The 11,872-nt window shown below is 44.8% G+C and overlaps 1 protein-coding gene across 1 annotated transcript; it reads right to left on the bottom strand.

The window, feature by feature from the left end:
- Positions 1-584: 584 nt before the first annotated feature.
- Positions 585-8,981, bottom strand: LOC143527644 (uncharacterized). The gene is made up of 5 exons (XM_077022951.1): positions 8,976-8,981; positions 8,770-8,816; positions 4,191-4,361; positions 2,145-2,371; positions 585-2,015 (listed from the first exon to the last, which is right to left on the bottom strand). Exons 4-5 carry the CDS (start codon positions 2,356-2,358, stop codon positions 1,753-1,755), a joined length of 477 nt encoding a protein of 158 aa, XP_076879066.1. The 5' UTR covers positions 2,359-2,371; positions 4,191-4,361; positions 8,770-8,816; positions 8,976-8,981; the 3' UTR covers positions 585-1,752.
- Positions 8,982-11,872: the final 2,891 nt, after the last annotated feature.

Here is an 11,872-nt window from a genome sequence, read left to right as displayed (position 1 = left end):
ATTTTACGCATTCTGGTATGGCTTAAATAGAGTCTGTGGTTATTGTAGGCGCTATAAAAAAGTCAGCTTTTATATTTCCTGCTGGATTGGAAGGTTATGATTTTGTGGCTGGTAGACAGGTTTTGGTACTAGAAGTTCCAAGGCCTGTGAGATTCCCTTTTTTTAAGCTTGTCAAATGTGATCATTGTTAACCCTGCCAAACCGCGGACCAGCCCACCGCACCCTCGTTCATTTCAGCCTTGGCACCATAACACCACCAAAAATGTATGAAATTTATTTTTGCCTCAGCAGAAATGTTCAGTGATATGCTACTGTTAATGCTGTGTAAATGCAAACTGTGCAGGTCATCCAGCAGAGGGTGCTCTAGAGGCATGTCAAGATCACAGTCCTTCTAACATTAACAAAATGTTATTTTTTCAAAAGTGGCACATAAGCAAAATATGCATCTGCATCACCATAACTTGCATCTGAAGGGCCTCAACGCCCTGATCCCATATGGAATGTGTAGAAAAGTTGAATTTAATAGAAACAAATTTATTTGCATTAAAGGTGAAATGTGCCATACATGTCAATTGTAACAAATTGTGTGCAATTGTGTGCAATCGAAATTAGTCCTCTGCATTTACACATCTGTACATCTAGAACACACACACAAACACACACTAGTGATTACTAGGGGGCTGTTGCCCACATGCCCAGAGCGGTGGGCAGCCCTAGCCCGGGAGCAGTTGGGGTTAGGTGCTTTGCTCAAGGGCACCTCAGTCATGGCCTCGGGCCTGGGAATTGAACCCACGACCCTCCGGTCACAAGACCAGTTCCCTACCACAGGACCATGCCCGGTCCAACTGTTCAAAATGTTAGAAATTCTCAACCCTACTCAACCATAACCATGTCTTACAAAACTGCTAATGTTATTCATAATTAGAAAGTATAAAGAAAAGTATAAGTCTATTCATAAAATGTTATCAATAGAATAATAGTAATCAAGTTAATCTGGCATAGTTAATTCTGCATTTATACTGTTTGTCTTCCACTGCATGTTAATAATATGCATAATTTGATTTATCGTTTTAATCCTCTCAATCTGGATTTTGGGATTATAGAAACTGTGTAACACAGATAAAAGGTCCAGGAGTTCCAGCAGTTCCACAGAGGAACCTTTAGCATATATTGGTGATAGCTCATAAGATACCAGGAAGCAGATCAGGTAGACTCCAAGTGTTTGACATTACAGCCGGTGGGATTAGACATAAGAATAAGTAGATTTATATTGCTATCAGAGGAATGCACTGTTCTGGATGATGTATGCCTCTTGATCCAACGATCATCAGGAGATACATTAGGGAAGCGGCTGACTGACGTGAAGTCGGTACGCCTTTGAAAGTTCTTTGCCATGTGTGTGCTGACAAAAGCACCATCATATCAGGAACACGTGTGAGGACTTTATGAACTATACAACACCGAAACCAGCAAGGGTGAATTTTGCCAGTGTAATAACTGCTTGTGGAAATGTGACACTCTGTTGGGAATAATGACATAAAAACAGAACAACTGATGATGTGTAGTCTTGCATATGTGTCTGTCTGTAAATTTATTTCATTTATCCAATTCCTTCCTTTAGCACGTACATATTCATGCATGTCTAGTTAGATTTGGGGATTTGTTTTAAAGGAAAACACCACATTCTGTGCATTAGCACAATATGTGAGAAACCCAGATAATGCCTCCGTCAGAGGGAACGTCAATACACCCTCATCTCAAAAGAGATGCACACACAAACATGTGAGACGGCTTCCCCAGGGTCCCACCGCCCTGCAAGGGATCGGCCCACAGACGAGCTGGGACGATGTAGGGCAACTCCGCCACCCGGCCCTGATCCGCAGGCGAGCGTGGAGCAAGAAAACAGATGTCAGATGAGCTGGGGAGGTCCGGATGCCTTTCCTCATGTTCCTCACAAACGTGGCACTTTTTCCATCTCAGAAAAAGAATGAGTGGAGCTTGTGAAGTGCACCAGTCTAACATTGTAGAGACAGGATAAACATCACTCAGGAAGCCTTAGCCTCCCTTTAACAAACACTTTAACACATTTTCACCTCTCTCTCTTGTACCTTTCTGAATAATGTGCTCATGAAATGTATACCGACCTCTTACAAATGTCCCAACATCGCCATTAGTGCTGTGAGGTTTGGAGAGGTCAAAGGTGGGAACGCACCAGGCTCTGTGCATTTTGCCAGTGACTAATAAAAGCCCTGATTCCCTCTTGAAGGATATCTGACCAATCAGGCCTCTCCTGCCGCTGCCCTCCCTCTGACCAGTGTGCTGTTGCCAAGCAACATGTGGTCTGGTGTTGGAGAGCATGGCTGTTTGTTCCCTAGAAGAGCAGAAGACACAAATTGGTAAACGGTAGCCGTCTCCCCGGGGGGCTCGGGATCGATGTCTGAGCAAACAAGCTGTGCCATTCTCACTCCTCTCACTCCTCTCACTCCTCTCCCTGGCACTTTCCTGCCACGGATCTCCCTCGACACACACACCTCACCCACCGCGAGGGACTCTGTTCAACTTGGTTTCAATAATTCATCCCAGATCGATGACACCTTATTTTCCAGAAAACGTTTTTTTTTTTCTTTCTCACACCAGTTACCCCACTGCTAAGTCACAGCAGCTGAACGGGGCTCCGTGTCTTATTAACTCAGCTCGACTTCAACTGAACAAGGTGATAGCGACTGTGCCAGTCTCATAGAATGCTGGATGTGATCATTAAATCATCATGGAAGTCATTTTAATTGGACAAATGTTTCTTCATGAATATCAGCAAAGTTGTTCTACCTTTCTTGTCTAAAACTTGAATTATAGACAGAGTATGCATGTGCTTGCTGATGTCAGAGAGGCTCTGAATGACACTGAAAAATAAAGCATGCATGCACGGATGGCAATACTTCACAGTGAGACTGGCAGAACAGAGACTATATAGGTAAGTAAGTGAGATGCAGATATGAATGATTAATACACACGGTAAACAGATCAGAAAAGAATGCTGGGATTGGTGAAGTGTCTGACAGGCTGCTGGCTGGTGGATGCTGGGAGATGCAGTCCAAGGCGGTGGAACGATAATTGGGCTTTGCTAATCGCATGACGACGCTAATTCCAGAACGTCCTACACCGTTGATGAACTCATTAAGAAACATTTGTATACTCCCTGGTGTTTTGTAGACCTCCCCTCATAGAGGGGCTGCATTGCTAGTTCCCGGTGTCACCATGCTCACAGTTACTGTTTTAAGGCTTATGACTTGACCGGGTTGTTCCTTGGTTTTCGATTCTGCCTGTGCTGTAAACAGTCCTGCTTGTGTAGACCTCCTGTTTACATACAGCCCTAATAAAGCTTTTATGCACTTGCACCTCACCACATTCAACTCCTGGAAGTTAGAGCCAGTCATTTGCTGTACTGTTGTGATTCTTCTCAACCCTTTTCTGTGGTGACTTGTAGTTCTTTAGATTCACGCATGACTTTCCAGACAACCCAGACCATAATTAAAGCAGATGTATGGTTGGATTGTTGCAACACTACTTCAATGCCTCGACATTCAACTGACAGCAAGTTTAGCAATTTATTCAGACAAGCCACAGCTGGACAGAAATACACTGAGCTCTTACAAAGGCTGTTTCTAAAAACAAAAATCATCTCATTAAAAAACATGGTTCACTGCATTAGAAATTACAATTGGCCTTATTTGACCGTGTTCTCATAAGTTCACAAAATATTTTCAGGGGAGGATTCCCTTTAATTCATAGAACAGCAAACTACCATAGAACATGAATATATGATACATTTTAATATATATTCTTGTGTCTTAGCTTTTCTCTCATTTTTCTGTTTTTTCATTACTTCTTGCTTGTTCTCATTCATTATTTCTTTTTGATCTACTGTTTTATCTATTCTGTTTTTATTTATCTTAAGTTCTACTAAAAAAATCAGTTTCAGTCTGATCATAACAAAGAAGAGTTCCAGATGGTTCTGAGACACTAAAAGACATAACACCCCCTCCCCCCCTACACACACACACACACACACACACACACACACACACACACACACACACACACACACACACACACACACACACACTTCTCTCTCCATATGTATAAACCTCATTCCACCCAGCATCAGCCTATGGCCGTGCCCTTCTCCTAACCTTCCACCCCGGAGTCTGCTCTCCTGTTCCTCGGAGCCACGAGCTCGCGTGTGGTGTATATCATCTCCTGAGCGGATCCGTATGTGCAGGATGCAGCCTGGGCCGGGTCTCCACACAAACGCGGCCAAGCAGGGCCTGTGGGCCGCAGGCCTTCTGGAACCCCGCCTGCTTCTGTTGACAAAGGCAGACGCTGCAGCAGTGGCAGTAACGGATGTAAACATCTGTGGAACGCCGACCTCTGGAATGTTCTCCCAGCCATCGCTCTCCGCCACGCTGAATAGCTGAGTGAATTTTGCACTGCTACCTATAATATAACCACATTGCTACTGCTGAAATTACAGGGCTCAGGCCTATTTTTAGAACTCTGGTCCACCAATGTGACCCTGTACAGCACCCTCAGTCTCGCCAAGCAGTGGACACTGTGCTGCTGTCCTGTGAGCACAGGATAACCCAGGCACAAGCTCATCCTGTAAACTCAAATCACTTACAAATTTTCAGCATATGAAAAATATATATATCATACACAACCCTGTATTTGGTTGTGTATGGTTTTCCCCAAAGGGCTCCAATACATTTTAAATGGAATACAAACTTTTGGAAAACACTATTTCAGTGACCACAACGTAGTCCAATTCGCAGGAGCAATACCAAAGCTTGTTTTGTAAACATACTGCATGAGATGGTAACTGTATCCCACTAAAGGCAAGACAACATCCTTGCCTGTAGGGCAATCATTTAGTACTATACATCGTAGTTTGGATTTGTTTTTATTCTGAGAGCACAAGACTGAGGATGGGTGCAATATTGTGTTTTGTCTGGGATCCTGGCGCGCGCGCGCACACACACACACACACACACGCACACACGCACACACGCACACACACAACAGCTCCCCTGCCACTCAGATAAAACCCAATAAACTTTCTCCATGCGTATGTGGAGACGGAGAGGAGTTGGAGTGCAGGGAGAGACGGTGTGGGCTGGACTGGCAGATCCACTCAGAACCTTGCTGACATTTTGATAATGAATTCGTATCAACAGAAAGAAATGAGGAAGAGCAGAGATGAGACTCAGTACACACACGCACACACATGTACGCAGGCAAATAAACATGCAAATACACATGCAAATACACACACAAATGCAAACACTTGAACATCACACACACACAGTTATTAAGCAGTCTCTCAAACATGATTAGCATGTAGGACGTATTCAGTACTACATAGAAGGAGAAACCAGACAAAAATAGATTAATTAAATAATTGTAATCCTGGAGAAACAATTCAAGATAACAGCAGTTGATGAGAAACTGACACTGCAAATCACCACATGCATAGAAGTCACTCCAGTTTACAAGCATTTGAAGAATCAGATTTTTGCCCAAAGTTTAACTTTCGGATTTTGACAGTTTGACATATCCAACTTGAGAGTAAGAGAAACAAAAAAAAACCATCTTTGTATTATGGACACTCAGTTGTCTTACGCTGGTAAGGAAACGTGAGCAGAATTAAGTGCTTCCTGGAGCGGGCTGTTGGGAGTTAGCAAGCCTGTTGTTGTGCTGCTGTCTGAATTATAGAAGCCCAACTTACAGACATCCCACAATCCACTGCAAGTGGTACATGGATGCAAACAGGAAGTGAGCTGTGATTCAGAATGCACACCTGCAGGCATGAAGGATGAGCCTTCCTGTCCCACTGTACTGACTGGAAATAGCACACAAATGTGAGAACTAGTATCCAGAATTAGTTGTTGTTAAGTTACATGCAGTCTGATTGGACCACGATCTGGTACAAGTGTGACCATTCACATATTAATTATTGAGGAAAATCCCATCAGCTCTCACAGAGTTTAGGAGATGAAGAGATCTTTAAAAAATAAAACTGATCCATGCCAAATGTTTTAGAACTTGACCGTAAGATGAATGCTTTGCTTTTGTTGGTGTGTGTGTGTTTTTGTGTGCATGTACACATAAGTGACCTGATGTTCCAGTTTACAAACATGCCTGTCCTTGAATCTGCCTCATTTTCATCAGGCGTTTCCATAGAAACCCAGAGAATAAACTCTGGTGTGTGTATTCTGCAGGTAAGAAGCCTATGTCACCTAACAGGGGGATCTTCATTTTAGTAAGTCATTATCGATGTCTCAGCCATAGTTTAAAATAAGTGTGGAGATTCAGCAAGGTTTCAGTGACATACAGATATGCATAATTTTCCTCCCATGAGAGGAGAGAAGATCAGAATAGCATCCTACAGATGGGAATCGGGCCCTTTCTTTTCCGTCAGGTGGGAATCAGTCCTTACCTTTACATCAGGTGGGAATCGGGTCCTTGCCTTTCCGTCAGGTGGGAATCAGTCCTTACCTTTACATCAGGTGGGAATCGGGTCCTTGCCTTTCCGTCAGGTGGGAATCGGGTCCTTTCCTTTCCGTCAGGTGGGAATCGGGTCCTTACCTTTCCGTCAGGTGGGAATCGGGTCCTTACCTTTACATCAGGTGGGAATCGGGTCCTTACCTTTCCGTCAGGTGGGAATCGGGTCCTTGCCTTTCCGTCAGGTGGGAATCGGGTCCTTGCCTTTCCGTCAGGTGGGAATCGGGTCCTTGCCTTTCCGTCAGGTGGGAATCGGGTCCTTGCCTTTCCGTCAGGTGGGAATCGGGTCCTTACCTTTACATCAGGTGGGAATCAGGTCCTTACCTTTACGTCAGGTGGGAATCGGGTCCTTACCTTTACGTCAGGTGGGAATCGGGTCCTTACCTTTACATCAGGTGGGAATCATGTCCTTACCTTTACATCAAGTAAACCAAGTATCTCTGAATTCTGGTTTATTTACCAGTCAGTGTTTAGTAGTGACCTGCCCATTGTGTACCCTGCCTTCGCCCGGAGATGCTGGGATTGGCTCCTGCCCCCCCGTGACCCCGACTAGCGGGATTAAGCGGTTCAGATAATTGATGGATGGATGGACGGATGGATGTTTAGTAGTGTTGTCAAAACCAAAATACACCATGGAAGTACTGAAAATGCATCAGTTTACTTCGATATTGTTTCTCTATAACTGGATTTGCATATGCACCATGTATTCATGTTATAGAAACCATTACAAGGTTTCTATATTCTGCAATACTGGAATGCTGCAATATTTGTAAGATGGATTATTTTATTCAAGACAACAGAAATGAAAGCATCACCCATGGAGCCAGTAAAATCTGGAGCTTTGAAAAAAATGTTTGTTGTGGCATATTCCTGCTGGTCTGGCAATATATTCATCTACATCACATCTGATATTCTCCCTTACAGTACATGCTTGTGTACCTCAGCCTTGCTTTACAGGAATCTTCTGCAATGTCATCACAGACAGCCTCCATGGAAACAAAGTGGTGTGTCTTGTGATCACATATTTTTCACCTCCATTCTGAGAAGAAACCTTCTACAGGAGTCAGGAAAGTATAAAAATAAGTCATTCCATCTGCATCCTCTGGAGGGCGTCACCATTCCCTTAATGCATTTGAGCAGTGATAGCTTACGTCATGCTACGACATAACTGGGCGTGTCAGGTTGCACTATATTATTCGCAGACACACGTTTATATGCCCTCGATGTTGCCCAGTGACAGTCACTGATCCATGGATCCATGTCCATCTACATTCTAACCATGCCTCCTATATTAGGACAGGTTGAGCCCAGCCTTGTCCACCAGTACATTACTGGTTTCATTTGATCCCAGTTACATAACCCTCTAAAGCAAACATCAAAATATCAAAACTGAAATGCACATCCACCTCAACAACTAATGTCATGTGCAATTACATTATAGCATGTAACATTGTGCTAGTGTAGATATACATGCTAGTGCAGTCAACACTAATTAAGGTGTTTACTTAATTCTGAGACACCTTGTGGGTACACACACCACTGCCTCCGTTCCTTCCATGTCACTGCACCTTTCACATAGAACCTTAAACAGCTGTTTCATTAACATCAGATTTATCTTCATCAAGACCGTTATATCATTTGCAGAGTAGAACTAAACAAATACAAAGCATATTATAACTTTGACACCATGATGAATGTAACTGATTTGGGGACTAAATCAAAAGGTAGCATACCTAATCCTATAAAAACCAAAACTACATCAGATGACAATAAAAACAATGAAAAATGACGGGTGTGCAGATTTCCATGTGTGTTTATGGGAAGTACCACATTCATTTGGTAATTTATCCAAAGATCCAAAAATCTATAATTCATGCCATGGGATTTTAGAAAATATTGTCAATTTTGTATATTTTGCAATGTTAAAAGTGAGCACTGAAATGAAACTATTTTCTCTAGAGCAACCTGGCAGAAGAATGCTAAAGAAAATTAAATATCAAATCAAGCAAAGAATTCTCTTGGTGTCTCCTGGTTCATCTTTTTTCAAGGTCAGGATGACAGAGACAGGGACAGGGGAAGGAGTTATTACAATGTTCAGTGACATTTTCTCTGCCCACTCCAATCTGCAGGCCCATAGATGCTAGAACTGGAGTTCACACAAAGTCTACACAAAGCAAGCCTGTACAGTTTGAGTTAATTGAACATACTCACTGTGTAACTTTAGTTTGGGGTTCGGGTTTGCTCTTCTCAGAGAACCACTGGAACGAAACATGAGGACTTGGTTCAAAGACCTTTGCCATTACACAACAGACCTTTTCAACGGTCATCTTTTCCCTAATTGAAAACAGCCATTTTGCTTTCTCTAGTCTTAAAGCTGTGCTTTAAGAACGTAAGACTTAGAATGTCACGATACTCACATTAGACCTTCGTATTATATTTAATGAAATATGAGATCATTGTTGTAAGAGTTTGTGTTGTTTTGCTTGCTAGATTTCCTCGGGGGTGTCTGTGGAGGGCTGGTGTGGTGGTGGGGGGGTTGGACCATCGTCAGGGACTGAGACGATAGGCGAGCATGTCCCTCCTCCAGGACAAGTGGACCGGGCCAGCAAATCTCTTTTGAACTGCTGCTCACATGACATCATGGGGCAAGAACATTCTTGTTGGGAAGTGCTGATTGGTCAGATCTGTACACAAAAGCTAGCAGAAGACCCAGCATTGGCTAGAACCTGCTGATTCTGCCAAAGTTGTCTTATTTAACATATTTAGCATACCTTCCAAATACATTTGATTGTAGGCACGTGTGCTGTGTGACAGCAACCCAAACAGTTACATCTGCTGCACACATGGCTTTGCAAAGCGGCAGTGGGTCTCGTGTAAAGCTGAACGCCAATGCACAGCAGCAGCAAGGAAGACGAGCAGACACAGATCTAATTGAAAGAAGATGGACCAATGCCCTGAGAACATACCGATACCATTTGTGGACATATAGTGCTTCAGAGATATCCACATGTCATTTGGCATTGGACGATGAACTCAGAGGACATATTTCTGCTGTAGGTGGAAAAGAAGATTACTGGTGTCTTATGATGCGACTGGGTTTTATATCGATTCATAAAATATAGAAAACACCCATCAACTGTGCACACAACACAATGTGTTCACTTCAATTCTCTCCAGCGTAGTGGAGACATGCTCAGAATGCCGTGCTAACCTACCCAGTGTTAATGCTACTGTAGCGTCCATTCCAGCTCCTGGCATAACTGCTTCTCAAATATACTTTTTACATACATGTTTCATGTCCTCTGTAAACAGACATGTCTAGACCATTGTGAGGGCTGGCCACTCCTGAAGAGAGAATCTCTCTATTTGTATCATTTTGTAGCCTGGTTTCACTGGTTTAGACTGTATTTATAGGATTTATAGGATGATGCTGATGAAACTGAAGATGGAGCAGTGCATCTGAGAAACTAAAGAGTGGAGAGCCGAGGAGAACCAGCCAGGAGGAAGCAGGAAGCACTCAGACTGCTGCATGCCCGATGAGTCCAACTAGATGTGGACGGAGGTGTCCGACAGTGGAGCGGTCGCGTGTCCATCATGCAGAGCCCAGAGCACCCCACAGCAGAGTTGTTTCAGGATGCAGCTCCTGAGTGTGTAGCGGTGGAGAGACGACCCAAGGTGCGGAGTGATGCAGCAAACTGGAGCCAATGGAAAATGAGTGCACGGCAGCCCAGTGAGGGGTGGGCAGCCTCCTGTCAGGCCAAACCTCAACACAGTGCTGCAGACAAGAAGCTCTCATCGACACCAGCTCATATCGGTGTCACGGCAGCAGAGACAACATGCGTGGGAAGAAGAGGCCACTGGTTGCTGTTGGGGATCTGAACTGAGAACAAATCTGGATCACATCACACCTATGCAGGAAGCATGCGTGCTCCGTTCCCATGGCTGTCGGGGTCACCGCTCGACCTCAAGAAGGAAAGTAGTGGCAGGTAGTGACACAGGAGAGGTTAGAGAGTCAGGCCTCCGCAGCAGTGTGACCTTCTAGAGGCTGGGGGGGGATTCTGGAGGAGTTAAAACTACAGGGACTGGACACACTCTCAGAAGCATGATGGTTTTCTGCAGGTGAGATCACCAGCATGGGAGGAGCTGAACATACAAAGGCACTGCTGATTGGTGGAAAGCACCGAGGTGAACAGCAGTGCCGGTCCACCTATCCGACTCTGTCCCCATCAGCTCCCGTTGTCTAAGAACAAGGCTGCAGAACAGAAAGTGAGAGAAATGGCAGCAGCGGGGATCACTGAGCCGTCAAACAGCCCCTGGGTAGCACCGGTGGTCCTGGCAAAGGAAAATAATAGCTGGCATTTCTGCTAAGACTATTGGAAACTCTGCGCTGTCACCAAGCCCAACTTGTATCCACTCCCACACACCGACGATGCTCTGCATCAACCCGCTGGCTGGGCATGGTTCAGCTAGCTGGATCAGTAGAGTGGGTCCTGGCAGATAGCATTATCTCCTGATGGTAAAGAGAAGACAGCATTCACACTAGGCACAGGACTGTTCGGAGATATGGCTTTTGGGCTTTCTAATGCACCGGTCATGTTTGAATGTTCAACGGAGAGAATACCCAGTGATGTGTAAGTTCATGCACCCTGGATCAATGGTGCACTCGTTAACATGGAACCAGTATTCCAGCCTAAAATGACTTCCCGCTGCAGCAAATGAGTGCAACCACCTCCAGCATTGTGCGAGTTTCCTCGGGCACATCATGAGCAGGGCCAGGGTGGAAACAGACCCAGCCAAAGTGAACATCCACGGGATGCCGGCAAGTTGCAAAGCTTCCTGGGTTTGGCTTCATGCTACCACCGCTTCCTGTGTGGGTTTGCCAACATAGCTGCAACGCTACTTAGCAAAGGGGGCCAGGTTCCAGCAGGATGAGGAGGTTGAGCATGTGTTCGCCATTCTCCGTGCTCAGCAACGCGAAGCGTTCACCAGGGCAGGTGGTGGGTTCATCAAGTGCACAGACACCAGTGCTAGAGGCGTTGGCACCACCCTCCATCGTACAAGATGGGGTTGAGGTGAGAGGTGGTCGATCAACGTACTGAAGTGTTGGAGAGGTGTCGGATGTAGAGTTAGCAGCAGTGGTCTCGAGTGATCTCGCTTCAGATGAGGGCCAGGTGTCTGAGAGGATCACGGCATTATAAGAAAACTGCTTCACCGTTCAAAATCACGCGGGGTGCCTGGATGCTAACGCCGATGCCATGTTTCCCCTCCCACGTTCCTCTGAGAGATGCTGGTACTACGTACGCATCAAGAAGAT

The sequence above is a fragment of the Brachyhypopomus gauderio genome, chromosome 11 (genome assembly GCF_052324685.1).
Source record: "Brachyhypopomus gauderio isolate BG-103 chromosome 11, BGAUD_0.2, whole genome shotgun sequence".
NCBI classification, from domain to species: Eukaryota; Metazoa; Chordata; class Actinopteri; order Gymnotiformes; family Hypopomidae; genus Brachyhypopomus; species Brachyhypopomus gauderio.
The sequence above is the reverse complement of the archived record's forward strand: the minus strand, read 5'-3'. Positions and strand labels throughout refer to the sequence as shown.